At 37.3% G+C, this 19,002-nt stretch overlaps 1 protein-coding gene across 1 annotated transcript in view; it reads right to left on the reverse strand.

Moving 5' to 3' along the window:
* The window catches only part of LOC136874533 (receptor-type tyrosine-protein phosphatase kappa), a 251,010-nt gene that overhangs the window by 45,738 nt on the left and 186,270 nt on the right, over positions 1–19,002 (reverse strand). Inside the window, exon 20 of the mRNA XM_068227831.1 lies at positions 13,682–13,896. Within this exon, the coding sequence (XP_068083932.1) occupies positions 13,682–13,896 (215 nt within the window). The remainder of the gene's footprint in view (positions 1–13,681; positions 13,897–19,002) is intronic.

Below are 19,002 nucleotides of genomic sequence, written 5' to 3' on the forward strand. Positions count from 1 at the left end.
GTCAGAAAGGGCATTCAGCAATAAAACTAGGCCAAATCATTATTTGCTGCTCTCAATAAAATAGAAAAGAAGCCAGGAAGAAGAATAAGAAGAAGTTACCTGATGGTATCAAATTAGTTTATGAACTGATGAGCCACTTTAGTTTGTGGTATGGAGAAATTTGATTTCTTTAAGTTGAGTCGCGCACGTAAATCTTGCCCTAATTTGGCGACCTTTATTTTGAGATTGCAATAAAGGTTAGCTTTCTTCTTTGCCTGGATGGCATTTCCATTACAAGATATTAGAATCATTCCGTATTGACGGTTTTCACTTTAGTTTGTGGTATGGAGAAATTTGATTTCTTTAAGTTGAGTCGCGCACGTAAATCTTGCCCTAATTTGGTGACCTTTATTTTGAGATTGCAATAAAGGTTAGCTTTCTTCTTTGCCTGGATGGCATTTCCATTACAAGATATTAGAATCATTCCGTATTGACGGTTTTCACTTTAGTTTGTGGTATGGAGAAATTTGATTTCTTTAAGTTGAGTCGCGCACGTAAATCTTGCCCTAATTTGGCGACCTTTATTTTGAGATTGCAATAAAGGTTAGCTTTCTTCTTTGCCTGGATGGCATTTCCATTACAAGATATTAGAATCATTCTGTATTGACGGTTTTCACTTTAGTTTGTGGTATGGAGAAATTTGATTTCTTTAAGTTGAGTCGCGCACGTAAATCTTGCCCTAATTTGGCGACCTTTATTTTGAGATTGCAATAAAGGTTAGCTTTCTTCTTTGCCTGGATGGCATTTCCATTACAAGATTTACGTGCGCGACTCAACTTAAAGAAATCAAATTTCTCCATACCACAAACTAAAGTGAAAACCGTCAATACGGAATGATTCTAATATCTTGTAATGGAAATGCCATCCAGGCAAAGAAGAAAGCTAACCTTTATTGCAATCTCAAAATAAAGGTCGCCAAATTAGGGCAAGATTTACGTGCGCGACTCAACTTAAAGAAATCAAATTTCTCCATACCACAAACTAAAGTGAAAACCGTCAATACGGAATGATTCTAATATCTTGTAATGGAAATGCCATCCAGGCAAAGAAGAAAGCTAACCTTTATTGCAATCTCAAAATAAAGGTCGCCAAATTAGGGCAAGATTTACGTGCGCGACTCAACTGATGAGCCAATCAAATCAAATCAAATCAAATCAAATCAAATCAAATCAAATCAAATCAAATCAAATCAAATCAAATCAAATCAAATCAAATCAAATCAAATCAAATCAAATCAAATCAAATCAAATCAAATCAAATCAAATCAAATCAAATCAAATCAAATCAAATCAAATCAATCAATCAATCAATCAATCAGTCAATCAATCAATCGCTTTCTTGGTATCATACACTCATGTTCATAAAAATAAGAACACCTTGAAAGATTAGAGGTAGGTAGTTCTTGTTCACGGGATATGTGCATTAGTATGTTCTGAAGAAATGATTAGCATTTGAACCATGTTGGCCCACAGGTTCTAAGTCCACATCAATAGCTTGGCGCACCACTACCAATTGGTAAAATGTGCCTGTGGCTCTCGTTGTTGCTATAAACTGAAAGTAATGGATCAGTGAGACTTGAGCAGACATGCAGGATGCCTCACAGATGTATATGAGAACCATCCCATCAAATGAGTGAGTTTGAAAGAGGGTGCATTACTGGCATGAGAGAACATGATACATCCATCCGGGAAATTGCTCCTCGTGTGGGACAAAGTGTGTCAGCAGTGCAATGGGTGTGTACAGAATGGTTCACGGAAGGCCATAGAACATGATGAGATGGGTCTGGTCGCACCACCCAGACCACCCCCCGAGAAGATAGATATCTCATCTGAATGGCATTGCAGGACAGATCTGCACCCTCCTCGGCTCTGGCGCAGCAGCAGTGGAACAGTGCAATACATCGTACACTTATATAGACAAGTAAGATGTTCCACCTATCAATACTTTATTTATTATAAACGGAATTACATCAGTACCGTTTCGGCCTCTTATGGCCATCATCAGCTGGTATGTTACAATATTGTAGCCATTAGACATTGGTGTATGTCACAAGATATTATTATGGTTACAGCATTATTATTAGAGTATTATGGTTAGAGCATCCAGATATGGAAATAAAACTCATAAATAATGATATGAAAGCCAACCAGGCAAAACATAATGCATTCAGTTACCAAAACCTGAAAATAAAACTTATGAATACAACCGAAACATTGCCTTTTTGAAGGAATGCCTTTCAAACAATTTCACACCAAAATTTATCCAAAAAAACAATAACAAACGTAGACGAACCGTTCAGACATGCAAAACACAAAACAGGACTAATAAAATCTGGTTAAAAGAAGAAATTAAGTTCCTATATTGCAAGAAACAACACCTCAGTAATGAACTATAATCAATACATCTCAAAGCATCCAATGAACTCCTGCAAAGCTACTGGAATTACTTTCAACAGATTTCAAAAGATAAAATAGAAGATTTAGCCATCAAGAAACGAAACACACTAAACAAGAAACTGGAAACACTGAAACAACAAAGTAAACCAAAACTACCAATCATAATTCAACACAAAGATCTTTCTCATTCCAACAAGGATTCCCAACACAAATTCCATCCACCCCAAAAAAAATCTTGCACAGAGCGCTTTGACGATATAGAGACGGCTATATTGAGCGAGGGACCCAAACATAACTGGGGCAACGCATCATCCTATCAAAATATCTTAACAACCGTTACCGAAACAGAACTTGCTTTACAGTAAATCCCATACGATATACGAGATGAAACATAAAATCAGTAAAAAGATCCCCCAATACATCAATAACATTCATAATAATAACGTAAACATTAATACCACCAATAAATCGCACTTAAATAAACTCAAAAACAAAATAAAACGGGACAATCTACTAATAACATAAGCCGACAAAGGCAACACTACTGTCATTATGGATAAAAATGAATACATAACAAAGACTAAAGAATGTTTCCAAGACAACACCTTTTCAATCAAATGCAGAGATCCAACCAACAACATACAGAGTAACTTAAAAAATCTACTCAAGGAAACACACTTCCTTCTCACTGAAACAGAATCTGCAAAACTCATAACACTGAATCCTCAATTACCAACCATAAAAGCCTACCCTAAAATACACAAAGAAAATGTACCCATGAGACCGATCATAAACTATAGAGCCAGTCCAACCTATAAACTATTGCAGTTCATTCAAAAATTTCTCAAAAAGCATTATTCATTTTTAGCAAACAAAACAAAACAAAACTCAATAGATTTTTGCAACAGAATCAAAGAATTAAAAATCAAACAACACCTTACCCTAGCTTCATTTGACATAACGAACATGTACCTTAACATTCCTATCAAGCAAACAATCAAAATAATAGAATCCAATTTAAAAAACCACAGTAACTTGAGCACCTTAGAAATAGATGAATTCATGAATTTACTTGAATTTGCCATAAATAATAACTACTTCAAATTCCATGATACCATATACCAACAACAAGGCCTACCTATGGGATTTCCTGCCTCTGGAATATTAGCAGAAATCTATATAGACTACTTAGAACACACGTCAATAAATAAAATATATACTTTTGGTGTAGATTTGTTGACAACATCTTTGTAATCATAGATAATAGATCCGTAGATGCAAATATTATACTAGACAAATTTAACACATTGGACACCCAGATTAAATTCACCAAAGAGGCTGAAAATAACCGTACCTTAAATTACTTGGACCTGACAATAACCAGACACGACAACCACTTAGGAAACACACACACACTTCAAATACCATAAAAATTGATTCTATTCATCCCAACACACATAAAAGAGCAGCCTATTACAGCATGGTATACAGAGCCTTTAATATTCCAATAACAACAGAAGATCTAAATAACGAATTAAAATTAATCCAGGACATAGCCAAACATAACGGATACAGCAAAGAAATGGTCAACAAAATCATCCACACGATAAAATTCCAACCTAAAACCAAATTAATAAAAATTGACAAACCCAAGAAAGATTACGCTTTATTTACCTTCAACAATACCCACATATATACTATAACTAATGTTTTCAAGAAGCACAACCTCAAAATACCATTTAAAACCACACACAACAGCACCAACACCATACACAACACCAGGACAGTCAACGATAACAATAAATATAACCAATCAGAAGTTTACCGTATCAAATGCAACAACTGTGATACAAGTTATATTGCATGTACAGGCAGAAACTTTGCCATCCGCTACAACGAACATATAAACGCAGTAAAACATAACCATTTTTCATCAATAGGCCAGCATGTAGAAGAATTCAAGCATAGTTTCACAGACATCAATAACGATATGGCAATATTAAACATATATTCTAAGGGCCCCCTGCTCAACATAACCAAAGGTTTATATATTTCCCTGGACCAATAAGCCAATCCTAATCATAATATTAATGACATAACTGAGAAAACCAGCATCATCTTTGATAAAGCCATTCCTGCATTAAAAAAATGACCATCTTAAAATTATAAACACACAGAACATAACACGCCTCTAAAGACCAACGAATCACAAGCCCAACCCCACCCCTATCCCTACAATAGCCATTCCTCCTACCCCTCCACCCATACCCCTCACCACAGCTAACACAAGTCCCAGACGTACTCGCAGTAGTACACAGCAAGCTCTCAAACACAACGATGCACGACCTCGACAACAGCAGCAGTAAGTACCCATCTCACCTCCACACACAACCTCAGACATTCCTTCAAAACTCATACTTACACTAGTTTATCTTTACAGATAACAGCAATATCCACAACATGAATACAGACAGGAGAGAGGTCACTACCAACAACTCCTTTTAACCAAATTTAATAACTCAAGACTTTACAGTCTGCCTCAAAATTCACCAAAATATATCAACAGTTGAACCACAACAGTATCTGAAAAACTTTACGACAAGGGTTTTTGCCACAAAAAGAAATGACATATGTTAATCAAATAGAACATTTTCAAAGATCATTTTATACAACGTAGATACAGAGATGCAAGAATCACAAGGAAGCTTGAAGAAGGAACTCCACAGAGCAAGAACTCTCAAATTTTAACAAGTGTTTTAACATATATTTACCTTACATTTTAGTGTGTAAGTTTAAACTTATCAAATGTTTTATACTATGTTTCATGTATTTTAATATGTTTAATGTGTTCATTATGTTTTATGCATATGCAATAAGTTTTAGCTTACTGTAGCATTTCACTGCCACATCAGTCACAGACAAAACATTATCACAACACATTTTATCTTTAACCCCATTAGACATCCAGATGCTCTAACCATAATAACATCTTGTGACATACTCCAATGTCTAATGGCTACAATATTGTAATGATGGCCATAAGAGGCCGAAACCGGTACTGATGTGATTTTTGTTTATAATAAATAAAGTATTGATAGGTGGAATATCTTTCTTGTCTATATACGTGCATCCAATCAATACAGAAATGAAACTTATAAATAATGACATCGTACACTATCAGGAGTGACAGTCCATTGCCAGCTTGACCAATGTGAATGACATCCTGCGACCCGTAGCCACACCCTTTCTGCACGACACCCCAGACACCATAGGACAATACGCAACCACATGTTGCTGCATGAATATGTACCTTCTTGTTGTCACAGAATGTCAGACTGTTGCCCTGGCCCGCCCGATCACTGGACTTGTCGCCAATCAAAAATGTGTGGGATATGGTGAAACAACGGGTGTGGCGCAGTGACCCAGTGCCAACCACCAAAGATGAACTGTGGAACCAGGTGAATGCACCATGGATGGCTATACCCCAGCACGCCATTCGCGCCTTATATGCATCAATGCCTTCCTGCATGGAACAAGTTATCTGTGCCCATGGAGGACCCAGCGCCTACTAGGCAACAGGAAACATGCTGAACCTAGGTGACCGAAATGCTAATCGTTTCTGAAGAACAAGGTGTTCTGTTTTTTATGAACACAAGTGTATTCATCATCATCATCATCATCATCATCATCATCATCATCATCATCATCTCATCATCATCATCATCATCATTTCCCACTATCCAGCTGTAGCCAGGTAGGGGCAAATATGGTTCCTCTCCACTTTCTTCGGTCTTTCCACCACTCCTCCTCCAACACTGTGTCCCACTCCAGGCTTCTTCCTCTAATACTGCTTTGGATTGTGTCCTTCCATCTCAATCGCGGTCATCCGCGGCCTCTCCTTCCTTGTATTTGCATTTCCATCACCCTTTTTGGCACTCTTTCGTCATTCATTTGCTTTATGTGCCCAAACCATCTTAATCGGCTCTTCTCTGTTCTATCATTCATTTTTCTCAATCCATTTCTTCCTGGATTTTCTCATTCCTCATTTTGTCTCTTCTTCTTTTCTGTATCATACTCCTCAAGAACTTCATTTCAGCTGCCTGTTTTCGACTCTCATCCTTCTTTGTCACTGTCCAAGTTTTTGCTCCGTAAGTTGTTATGAGTATGTAAGACATCTTGTTGTCCTCGGACACTCCTGGCACTAAAAGCCATATGTCATTTCATTTCAATACATCTTGTACATAGTTTCCTTTGCTTCCATTGGCACATCTTTGTCCCATAACATGTTTCTTACTCTATGACAGAAACAGCTTCCAGCTTGAATCCTCTTACTAATATCAGCATCCAGTTGAGCATTCTCCATTAATTCACTCCCCAGGTATTTGAATGTCTCCACTACTTCCAGGGGCTTGTCTGCAAGTCTAATCTGACCTTTCTCTTTTTTCTCCTCTCCAGTCATAACAAGAGTTTTACTCTTTTCTACACTCCACTATACAATCCACATTCTTCGATCTTCCCATTCACTACATCCAACTGTTCTTGAACATTCATGTCCTCTTCTCCCTAAATCACAATATCATCTGCAAATAACAACATGTTCATTTCTCTTCCTCCATATGCTGCTTTTGCTGTCCTCATGATGTCATCCATTACTATCGTAAACAGGATAGGCAATAGAACACTTCCCTGTCTCAGCCCACTAGTGATTTTGAACCAACTTATCCTGCCAACTTGTGTTTGCACGAAACTACAACATTCCTTATACATTGCCATGATCATTTTTATTAATTCCTTTCCAATTCCTGTTTGCACCAGACTGTCCCAAACTTTAGTCCTGGGGACACTGTCATGTGCCTTTTCAATGTCAATGAATGTCATCACCATATCATCCCCATACTCCCATTGCTTTTTCATTAGTTGTCTCATAATGAAAATGGGCTCTATTACTGACCTTCCACTTCTGAAACCAAACTGATTTTCCTGTATCTGATTTTCAACCCTCAACCTTATCCTACTTTCCAGTATCAGAGTAATTCCCCTCTAGTTCTTCAATACTTTCTTATCGTCTTTCTTGAAAATTGGGATGATTATTCCTTTTTGCCACTCCTCAGGGACCTCCTTATTCTTCCAGCCAATCCTGAGAATTTGATGTGTCCACTGCAGGCCTACAGCTCCAGCTGCCTTTATTATCTCCACTGAAATTTCATTCATTCCAGCAGTTTTTCTATTCTTCATCTTTCTTACTGCCATTTCAATTTCAATCATTGTAATTTCTTTATACATTTCTTCATCAAGTAATTGCCTTTCCTAGTGGTCCATTGAATGACTGTCATTAGTTCTCATTTTCAGCAACTTCTGATATTACTCCCTCCATCTGTTTCTTATTTCTTCTAGCTTTGTTAATATTATGTCACCTTCATCCTTCATAAATCTGGTGTTTACTTGATCTCTCTTTTTGTTTCTTAAGATACCATATAATAATTTCTTGCTGCCTTGCATATCATCTCTCAAGTGGAGATATTTTTATACATTACCACACCTCTAGCGAAGTTCAACCCCCGAAACCAAGGTCGTGTTTGCTGACTGGTAAGACATTAGTCCAGTAAGGTCGTGTTTACAAAGCGGATTATTTATTGTGCTCTCGCCTAATTTTACGCCGTTTCATCTTACTGCAATCTTTGTTCGTGCTGCGAAATTCTGTACATTGTTATTTTTAAGGCGTGCAATAATACGGTGGCTAATTTTTTGTGAACAAAGTGACGATTGCTATAAGAGAATGGCAGCCTGTCGTTGTTGTACAGTATGTTCTTAACTTGTAGTGTTAAATCATCTACAATAGAATCGCTGTATAATAGTTCATTGATTCTGGGATGTTTGTGTTGTTATCAAAGTGGCTATTATAGTGAGAAGTGATTTAGTAATTTTTATCTATATGACTTAACGGTTATAAGTTATTGCTAATACAATCAAACAATTTAGCGACTTTTATGCATTAGAAATGAAATGAAATGTCGTATGGCTTTTAGTGCCAGGATATCCCAGGACGGGTTCGGCTCGCCAGGTGCAGGTCTTTCTATTTGACACCTGTAGGTGACCTGCGCGTCTTGATGAGGATGAAATGATGATGAAGACAATACATACACCCAGCCCCGTGCCATTGGAATTAACCAATTAAGGTTAAAATCCCTGACCCGGCCGGGAATCGAACCCGGGACCCTCTGAACCGAAGGCAAGTACGCTGCCCGTTCAGCCAACGAGTCGGACAGCCGAGCGTTAAAAGAGGCCTTCAAGGTTCATTCATTACGAAACCTCTCACAAAATATAAGGACTTCAATGCCAGCGCCAAAGACCATATAAAATCAAACTGGCATAGAGAATCATCAGAAAAGGCGAAAAACTTTGTGGACATCTACGAAGGAAGGCAACTCACGGTAGCTGATCAAATAAATAGTAGTCTCCACCATCAGATTGAACAAAATAGAAAGAAGCTGGAACCAATTTTGTCAACTATCATTTTCTGTGGCACCCATGATATCTCACTTCGAGGGAAAATGTCAGACAGCAGAATTTTCCATGATTTATTGGAATTCTGCCTGGAGGCGGGAGATGCTCAACTACAAGAACACCTCTCAAATTCTGCAAAAAATGCCAAGTACACTTCTCATCGAATTCAAAATGAAATGATAAGATTTTGTGAACAGGAATTACGAGAGATACTGGTTACGGAAGCAAATTCATGCAATGCTTTCTCTGTTATTGCTGACGAGACAGCTGACATATCTGGAACTGAGCAACAGTCTATTGGAATTCGGTTCGTCAAGAATACATCTAGTTATGATTTGAAAGTATGTGAAGAATTCCTTGGGTTTCAGCCTTTGGAAGAAATGAATGCCAAGTCAATCGCAAATTCAATTTTGAATTTTTTAACAAGCTCTGGTCTGGATTTAACGAAACTATGTGGTCAAGGATACGACGGTTATGCTACTATGGCAGGACGTGAAGGTGGAGTTGCAAAATTAATACAAGATAGGTATCAAAAGGCTATTTTCTGTCACTGTGCTAGTCATAAACTTAACCTGGTAATAAACGACCTCAATGAACTCTCTATTGTGAATAATGCGGCAGGTACCATCAAGGAAATAATTCACTTTTTTCGTGAAAGTCTACTCCGAAGAAAGCTGATCTGTAACTTGCCTCTTTTCTGTGAAACAAGATGGTCCTCAAAGTACAAAAGCATTAGGCTCTTTTCAGAAAACTTTTCCAGTATCATGAAGGCTCTTGAAAATATTTCTAACTGCCGAAGTTTCAATTCCAAGACTCAACAACATGCACATGATCTTCACTGGTCAGCATCGAACTCGGCCTTTATTGTTGCAATTCACTTAATGGCAAAATACAGTGGCATTTTAGAACCCGTAACAAACTCCCTTCAAGCGGAAGGACTGGAGCTCTTCAAAGTTAGAGAACATATCTTGTTGCTACTGGACCTTTTTAAAAAGCAACGATCAGACGCAATTACCCACTTTCAAAAAATAATGATAGATGCTGAGGACACAGCTTCTAATAGTGGATTTGAAATAACGATCCCTCGCCTCACTGCCAAGCAGCGTCACAGGGCAAACCACAATGAAGCTATGGCTCAGGACTATTACAGAGTTTCAATCTACATTCCCTACATGGACTCACTGATACAGTCTCTAGAGTCGCGTTTTGGAGAACAAAACAAAAACCATACTGATGCTGTATTATCTCCATCCTTGTGTTATGAAGACATTAAGAAAGGAAGATTTTTTGCATTCCATGAAAGTTGTTTCTAATATCTACAAAATAGACAGGTTAATGGTAGACGCAGAGTTGTGGTATGACGTGTGGCAAACCAAGGACTGTAAACCAGATATGAATTTCCTGGAACTTTTAAAAGAAAGTAAGGATTTTTACCCAAGCGTAGGTGTTGTTTTAGAAATTTGTATATCCCTGCCCGCGACAACGTGCACAGCGGAGAGGAGTTTCAGCACACTTCGTAGGGTGAAATCTTGGCTTAGATCAACAATGACAAACGATCGACTTAGTGGGCTTTGCATGCTGTCTTTGCACCGTGAAAGAATGGCCGAGGACAAACAGAAGTTTATTAAAAACGTTCTTACATGATTTTTCAGAGAAGCTCCTAGAAGAATGCAACTTCTCTTATCCGATTCTGTTGTTTAAGGACATATTACTTTAAAAAGTAATTTAAACTATTAATCAGATTTAAGCGTGGTTTATGTCCATTTAAATAAAAATTATGGATAATATTTGTCATGTGAGAGATATGTTTTGATTGAATGAATGTGTATGCTGGAAATCGTATTACGAAACTAAGCCTTCATATTCCCAATGCTGCTAAATCAGTACAGATTTTTTGATTCGTACTTTTTTCTTCTCATTTAAAGTAGACAGAACATTTGTGTAGCTAGTGCATTTTTTCACTGCCATGAAACTAAGTGTGTGAGGAAATAAAATGAACATTACAAAGTTTGTCATTCCGTACAAGTGTTTCATTATTCTAACGAGAGCACTGCAAGATATTCATGATTGGCTGTGAAGAAGAGGAAAAACGTTATGATCCACTGTAACGGTGAGTACAAAACTAGATTTTCTTAAAAACATTTGGGAATATTATTTTTAAGTAACTGACAAATTATCCCATTGTGTGTGCTATTTGAATAATTAGACAGGTTGAGTTTTAGAGATATTTCTACAGTTGAATTTAACATAGTGACTTTGTATTATCTCAAAATATATCCATTTGTTTAGAAAATATGCCAACTTAGTTAATATTACTATTTTAAGAATTGCTTGATTTCTATTCTTGGAAATACGAACTTATCATTATATCATTTGTAACCATTTTAAGAACTCAACCTTTTGATAATGAATCAGAGAAGAGGAAACATAAAATTTTGTGGTCAAAACCTCTGAACTAAAGGCTAAATATCCATTCATTTTGGCCATAAAGTAGCCGACGGTTTCAGAGCAGCAAAGTGCTGCAACGAAAATGGGTGGGGGTGGGGCTGCTTGCGCATCATCGTCATCTAGGTAGGTAATGAAACGAAATAATTTATCTTCTTTACAACAGGAAAGTTGATCTAGAAAAGTGTTAATGTTAAGATCCTGCGGGCGCCCATGATAATGTTGTATGTGACCAGTTGTGCAAAAAGGGGCCAAAAGCAGGATTTTTCATTTTTTGAGATTTTTATGCTTCTAAAACTGGCATATGATACTGAAAATTTTAAGAAACACAATTAAAGCTTCTAGGTGCATTACTTCAAAATATATTTTATTGATTGTTGACATTGGAAAACTGTATTTTTAGACACAAGTTTTCATCCATTTTCTTACTAATTGTACAAAATTTTAATGACATTTAGCGGTGAAGAATCTAATTGCCTCATAACTTAATTTCTTAATAAGACAGTCAAAACACAGAAGTGCAAGTTTTTCACACCAGACACTTTGTTCAGCTCTGATGTAAAATTTGCACTGCAGACTTTGGGTCCCTTTCTGTGCAACGGGTCACATATATTGAAATGCTGTACATTGGAACAGCATTAACTGCTTACTGAATCAGTACCTAAAGTACAGTAAATTGTAGTAGGATCAATAACTTCATGAAAGCAGCTTGGACAGTATTTTAACCATGGCAAATGAATGCTTTATTGTGTCACTACTTCATACACCATATTTTTAGTGGATATCTTTCCTCGACCATGAAGCAAAACACCTTCATTTTAGCTGTTTAAGATATGAAATCATCATTTTGTCTCCAGGTAACACATGTTTCATACCATTCTCTTTCTTTTGTTGATTCCATCAGTCTGTGTTCCGTATACCTGATCTGATCTTGAGTTAAATGGTATCTATCCTTGTAGTAGTTCCTAATAAATACACTGTGCATTTTCTAAAATGGTCCACCAATGTACTATCTTTTCTGCAAGATCTCATAACTTTTGACCTGCTACATTTTTCATTTATTATTTTGTAACAGTTTTTGTTCACTGTTTATAGATATATCTATCACAGAGAATGGTTGCAGTGCACATGCCAAAAACATATTTCATACATGACTTCTCATTTCAGAAGAATTATAATTCTCAAAAGTCAGATTTCTGTTGTACACTATTGATGTTGTAAAAACAACTGTGAAAACTCCAGTCAACTAAAATAGATGGCAGCTGAGCTTCTTCATCAACAATAGAAACTGAAGCTGAGCAAATAGCTGACAGGTATAAGTGGTGTTCTAATGAAACTCATCTAGGATTTAAGCTGTCATAAACATGCATGATACCGGGTGAGTTGGCCGTGCGGTTAAAGGCGCGCAGCTGTGAGCTTGCATCCGGGAGATAGTGGGTTCGAACCCCACTGTTGGCAGGCCTGAAGATGGTTTTCCATGGTTTCCCATTTTCATATCAGGCAAATGTTGAGACTGTACCTTAATTAAGGCCACAGCCGCTTCCTTCCCAGTCCTAGCCCTTTCCTATCCCATCATCGCCATAAAACCTATCTGTGTTGGTGAGATGTAAAGCATAAAACATGCATGATATGACCATCAATATATCTAAATATCCAGTAAAATAACCCGTGTCCTTGTCCTGAGGTGATGTGCAGCTCTTTTCAGGCACACCCCCAATGGAGATGAACTGCATGAACCATTTGAACCACATATTAGCCCTTTTGTCATTCAAATTTCTGGTAGTATGGGAATCGAACCTGGGACTCTGAGGATGAACTAATAGATTTAACTGTTACTCTATGGAGGCGGACTAAACATCCAGTGTGTAATGTGATCTACTGAGTTGGATTCCTGCAAAGAATTTGAATGTGAGGTCCATAAACAGCTCAACAAATTCCAAAACATTAATAAAATATATATCTTGCTTCCTGAAGTCCGTATGTATGGCTGAGATTTCATTAAATTTGTTAATGTGATCACATAAATAAATACTCTCATCAGTTCATCAAGCAAGAAATCATCCATTTCATTAAGCAAATGGGTAGGGGACAAAGTAGTGAATTCTGACATATTGAAAGCCCACTGCAAGACAGCAGTCATAGCCCTTGCCTTTCTAACTTCAATTGGTACATCTTATTTCATAAGCCAAACAAAAAATTTACACTTGTCAGATATATAGTTGAGTTGAGTAAATCATATTTAAAAAATGAAGAAGCCCCATTTTATGGAAAGAATTTAATAAAATGAGTAGACTAACCTTGTCATGGAAGTCTAGCTCATTGAGAACAATAATTAAAGGTATCCTTTTCTCTAACACCAAACACCAGAAGTCTGCAAGTGTCTTTTTCACAGGAAACTGAGTTGATATGAACTGGTTCTTTACTCTGAAGCCATCTACATAGACAGGACTCATGTAGGTAGACGAGACATTGTTCATGAATGGCTGCATAACAATAAGGTCACCACCTTGTCCTAGAAGAAAATTACATATTTACAATACAGTATTTAATTTACTTACATACCAATATAAATAGAACTATATCAGTAAAAGAAAAGACAGCTATTACTTTCATGCCCTATTCAACTGTTACTTTTATACCCTAATAGCTGATGTACCCGTGCTGCGCTATGGGATTCTCAGAAAGACTGACTTTGTGGTTTTTCCTAACTAAAGTCAACACACGTCATTACAAAAATGTCAGTAGGAATGTAGTGATTAAAAGCAATGTTATCATATAAAATACTCAATAAAATGGAAAACCGCTCATTTTCTCACTTTTAACAAACAGAACTACGGTGCCGATCTAACAGTCCAAAGTTCCAGAGCTGGAATGACCAGGCCACAGACAGCCATGAACACTCCTCTGCCATTATTCCGTTAAATAAGCACACTACTCAATCCCTCAGAATAGGGATTGAATACCTCGAATGTTATGATGAACCAGTGTTTTATGTCCCAGTAGTAACAGAAAATTTCTGAACCAGAGGATTGGCATGCTAAAGAAGAAAGTTATCTAACTCCCCTGCTACTTCCCACCAATGTTCAGTCAGGCTGTTACACTAGGGCGAGTTGGCCGTGTGGTGAGGGGCGCGCAGCTCTGAGCTTGCATCCGGGAAATAGTTGATTCGAACCCCACTGTCGGCAGCCCTGAAGATGGTATTCCTTGGTTTCCCATTTTCACACCAGGCAAATGCTGGGGCTGTACCTTAATTAAGGCCAAGGCCGCTTCATTCACATTCCTAGCCCTTTCGGTACCCAATCGTCGCAATAAGACCTATCTGTTTCGGTGCAACATAAAGCAAATTTTAAAAAATACTTGGCACACAGCAGTAATCCTATCTACAGGAGATGAGTCGCAACAGAATACACAGAGCACATCACAACCAACAAAGGTCAATAACATGTTATTGTTGTTCAATATTATTAGCTTTCTATATTGTAGGCCTTCACATTTAGTTTCCTTTCGACTCTGTGATATTAGGGCATCTTATAAAATTATTTATAGCATAGACTGTAGTTCCTTATTCTCCAACTTCACATACCGATTTTCATTAAATGCTGTTTACCCATTTTCTCGTGACTCGGCACTGATATGGACTTAGTATGAAATATTCAAATTCATGAATATCCGTGTGATCATAGCCAGTACAGTAACAATGTATAAGACATAAATGATCAGAAATTTAATACAATACTAGCAAATGTACCTGTGCTTCGCTACGGTATTCTGCACTGTATACGGATATCGAAATAAATACTGTACGTACAGTAAATAAGATTGTTTTAAAATTGCATGTCTCTTAGCATTATCCGAGAAATAACATGGGGAGGTCCCCATACGTTGTTTCCATTGTAAAGTGTGGGTTGCGAAGTTGTGATGTTAACGGCAGACTCACTTGCCTACAGCCATTCACAATCGCGTTAGGAAGTTTACATTATAATTGCAGGCCCCATTGCCTACTGCGTGGTCACAATCGATTTGGGGAGTTTTTGTTACAATAGCAGGCCCCCTTTCTTACTTCCAGACAGATTACAGTTGAGGAGTTTTTATTATAACGGCAGGCAACTTCCCTATCACCACTCAAAATTGAGTTGTGCAGTTATCATTATAATGACAGGCCCTTTTTCCTTCTGCCAGCCAGCTTACTGCCAGTCACACAGAGATGGTGAGTTCCATTAAAATAACAGGCCACTATGCCTAATGCTGGTCACATTTTAGATGGGTACATTTGTTTATAATGGCGGGCACACTGGCCTACAGCCAAACACAATTGTGTAGAGGAGTATTGAACAAAATTGCATGCTCCCCTTCCTTCTGCAAGTCAAATCGAGAAGTGAATTATTCATTACAATGGTAGGCCCTCCTTACTAATGCCAGTTGCACAGGAGTTGGAGAAGAACGCCATTCCTACTGCTAGTCAAAGTCAGTCTGGGGAGTACTGATTACAATAGCAGACACACCCTTTCACGATCGCTACAAATCGATATCAGTGAATATCTATATATATACCCCATTTGTAGATCGACATATGAAAGTATTTGCATGTTTACAATATTGCAGACTTTCATTTACAGATTAACTGCTGCTAAATGGTACGTCATATCAACAAAAGATTGTACCATAAGACGCAGTACTTACCGGCCTAAATGGCTGGTCCTATGACATTTTCTCGCATCTCATCTATTCATGGGTCGGATTGAGTTAGAAACGTTGAATAGGGTGAAATTCGTGTAAGATTATCTTACATTGCATTACTTTCCAGATAATTATGTGACATAGCATTTGGCTCACATATGGGTACTGGGTGGACCAATGTTCATATAGAGTTTGATGATTCTATCTTTCCTGTAAGTGATTGAAAGTATGAATTATGCATGTAAAAAGTCCAGATATACTAAAAATCGAAAAACAGAGACAAATCAAACATATAAGGGATACAGATACGACAAAACGTCATAAGACCAAGGTTGAAGATCACTCCAAATTGAATGGAGATTGTGCCATCTGTTGTGTGATAGGACTTCCTGTTTATCCCATGAAATACCTCGAAACAAAGGTCTGCACCATCATTAAAAATGCCTCCATATTTCGATATTCTTCAGGGATAAAAGTGAAAAATTTAAAGATCTTGGAAATTTTTCATCTGTTACAGGCTAAAATGTATAATTTTGCCAAATTTCAATTTTCTTGCTTGTCTGGCAGATTATGCTGCAATCTGGACTTGGGCGAGGGAGGTAAAAATTAGGACTTTCAGGAAAATACACCGAAAATATGCAGATGGTCATTATTACCCCTCAAACGGGTAGCTGTACGAAAATTTCACCAAAATAGTCAATGTACAGGCACACACAGTCATTATGATTTTATTTATATAGATAGATAAGGAATCTGCTCCACGTACAACACCTTTTGGTCTATGTCTGCTGTACTTAACGTGCAAAACTGACAGTTCATGATATCTCACTTATTAATCCTTCTCTCAAAAAATGTACATGAGGAAAAAGTTTTAGAAATTGATTTCCATTAAGGATTGTAGATTTCCAATAATTTTGGATGTGCATATTTTGAGGAAGTGCAAAATCATGCTTTCGGTTTCAGATAAACTCCCAGTAAATTTAGGTATACAGAAATAATATTGGCCCTAAAACCTACTCAAGGACAGGTGGATTCTAAATATCAAGTTTGGTAGAAATAGATTCAGTAGATTTCAAGTTATAAGTTTGGTCGATTTCCAGTCAGGTTGGTCTTGTACTTTATATATTGTGGGAGAGTAAAATCACCATTTCTGTTCCCTATAAAACCCCAGTCCATTAAGGGAATTTGAAATGGTATTGACCTTAAAACTTATCCTTGGACAGGTGGATGCTAAATATAAAGTTTGGTTCAAATATCTCTAGTAGTTTTCAAGTTGTAAGAAATACGCTTTACACGCACCTGCTCTTGCGTCAAGTCCTGTGGGACTGTACTGGAAAACAGTCCGTTAATGATATCTCCCTTATTAATCCTGTTATCGAAATGATACACATGAGAAGAAAAGGTTTAGAAATTAAATTTCATTAAGGCAGGTAGATTTCCACTAAGTTTTGTTGTGTATATTTTGAGAGTGTGCAAAATCATGGTTTTGGTTTCATATAAACCCCCAGACATTTCAGGGATTTAGAAACAATATTTGCCCTAAAATCTACCCAAGGACAGGTGGATTCTAAATATGATGTTTGGTGGAAATATATCCAGTAGTTTTCAAGTTATAGAAGGACAAACATACAAACAAACAAACAAACAAACAAACAAACAAACAAACAAACAAACAAACAAACAAACAGTCATTATTACACCTGAAACGGATGACTGTACAGAAATTTTGCCAAAATAGTCAATGTACAGACACATGGTCATTATAATTTTATTTATATAGATTCTGAATATTTGGTCATTATGATTTTATTTATATAGATTCTGAATATAATAAAGTTAATAAATAATTTACTGTTTCAGCTTTTGAAGTTCATTTCCCAATTAATAACTTCTGAAATAAATTTGCTAATACAGATTTTTTCAAGAGCAAATTACTGAGAAAGTCTAAATAAAATGATACAGAACAACATGATAATCTCCTGGGTTCTTGTCACATCAAAGGAAATAAAGAGAAATTCTTTAAAATTCTTTACATTTCGAGGAGAGTTTTCTCCACATCTTCAGAAGGGAAAATATGTCTGTCCACAAGGAATATTTCTGCGTAACATAAAGAATTTCTCTTTGTTTCCTCTGACATGGCAAAAACCCAAAAGATTATCATGTCTATCAAAACCAACCATGAAAGCATCAGTTTTTTGCTAGTGGCTTTATGTCTCACTGACACAGATAGGTGACGATGGGATAGGAAAGGGCTAGAAGTTGGAAGGAAGCAGCCGTGGCTTTAATTAAGGTACAAACCCAGCATTTGCCTGGTGTGAAAATGGGAAACCATGGAAAACCATCTTCAGGGCTGCCGACAGTGGGATTCCAACCCACTATCTCCCGGATGCAAGTCACAGCTGCGCACCCCTAACCACATGGCCAATTCACCCAGTGAAGGCATCAGTTTATTTACACAGGGTGGAAGATAACTGATGGATCAAATTAACACAAGTAATAGATCTTGGGGAGAGGATCACAATGTCGTAAGTTTCAGGTCCGTAACTCGAACCGTTCTCGTGGAAAGTTGTGTTTTGGCGATTACAAGAATTGCAACACAGTGGCTGGTGGTAGCTACTGATAAAGCTGCTGGGGTACATGTGCAAATGTTTAAACCGGCTACGGCCTGCTGGTATATCTTCATGGATGACCATCTGCGTTATCAAAAACAATAACCTGCATATCCTCTTTCCAGAGGGATGACTAGCATTAGCGCATTGACAGAGTTTTGTGACAGCACAGGGCATAATTCATGCTTTAAACTTGAGAAGGTAATGAATGTTTGGTAACTACCCAACAATATGACCAGTATGACATTAAGTGTAACTTAGCCTATTCCAATGGTAATCATTCCTGCCTCTTACTTGTACGTTGAAGGTAAAACGTAAACTCATGTCCTCAT

This window comes from Anabrus simplex, chromosome 5 (genome assembly GCF_040414725.1).
Source record: "Anabrus simplex isolate iqAnaSimp1 chromosome 5, ASM4041472v1, whole genome shotgun sequence".
Lineage (NCBI taxonomy): Eukaryota > Metazoa > Arthropoda > Insecta > Orthoptera > Tettigoniidae > Anabrus > Anabrus simplex.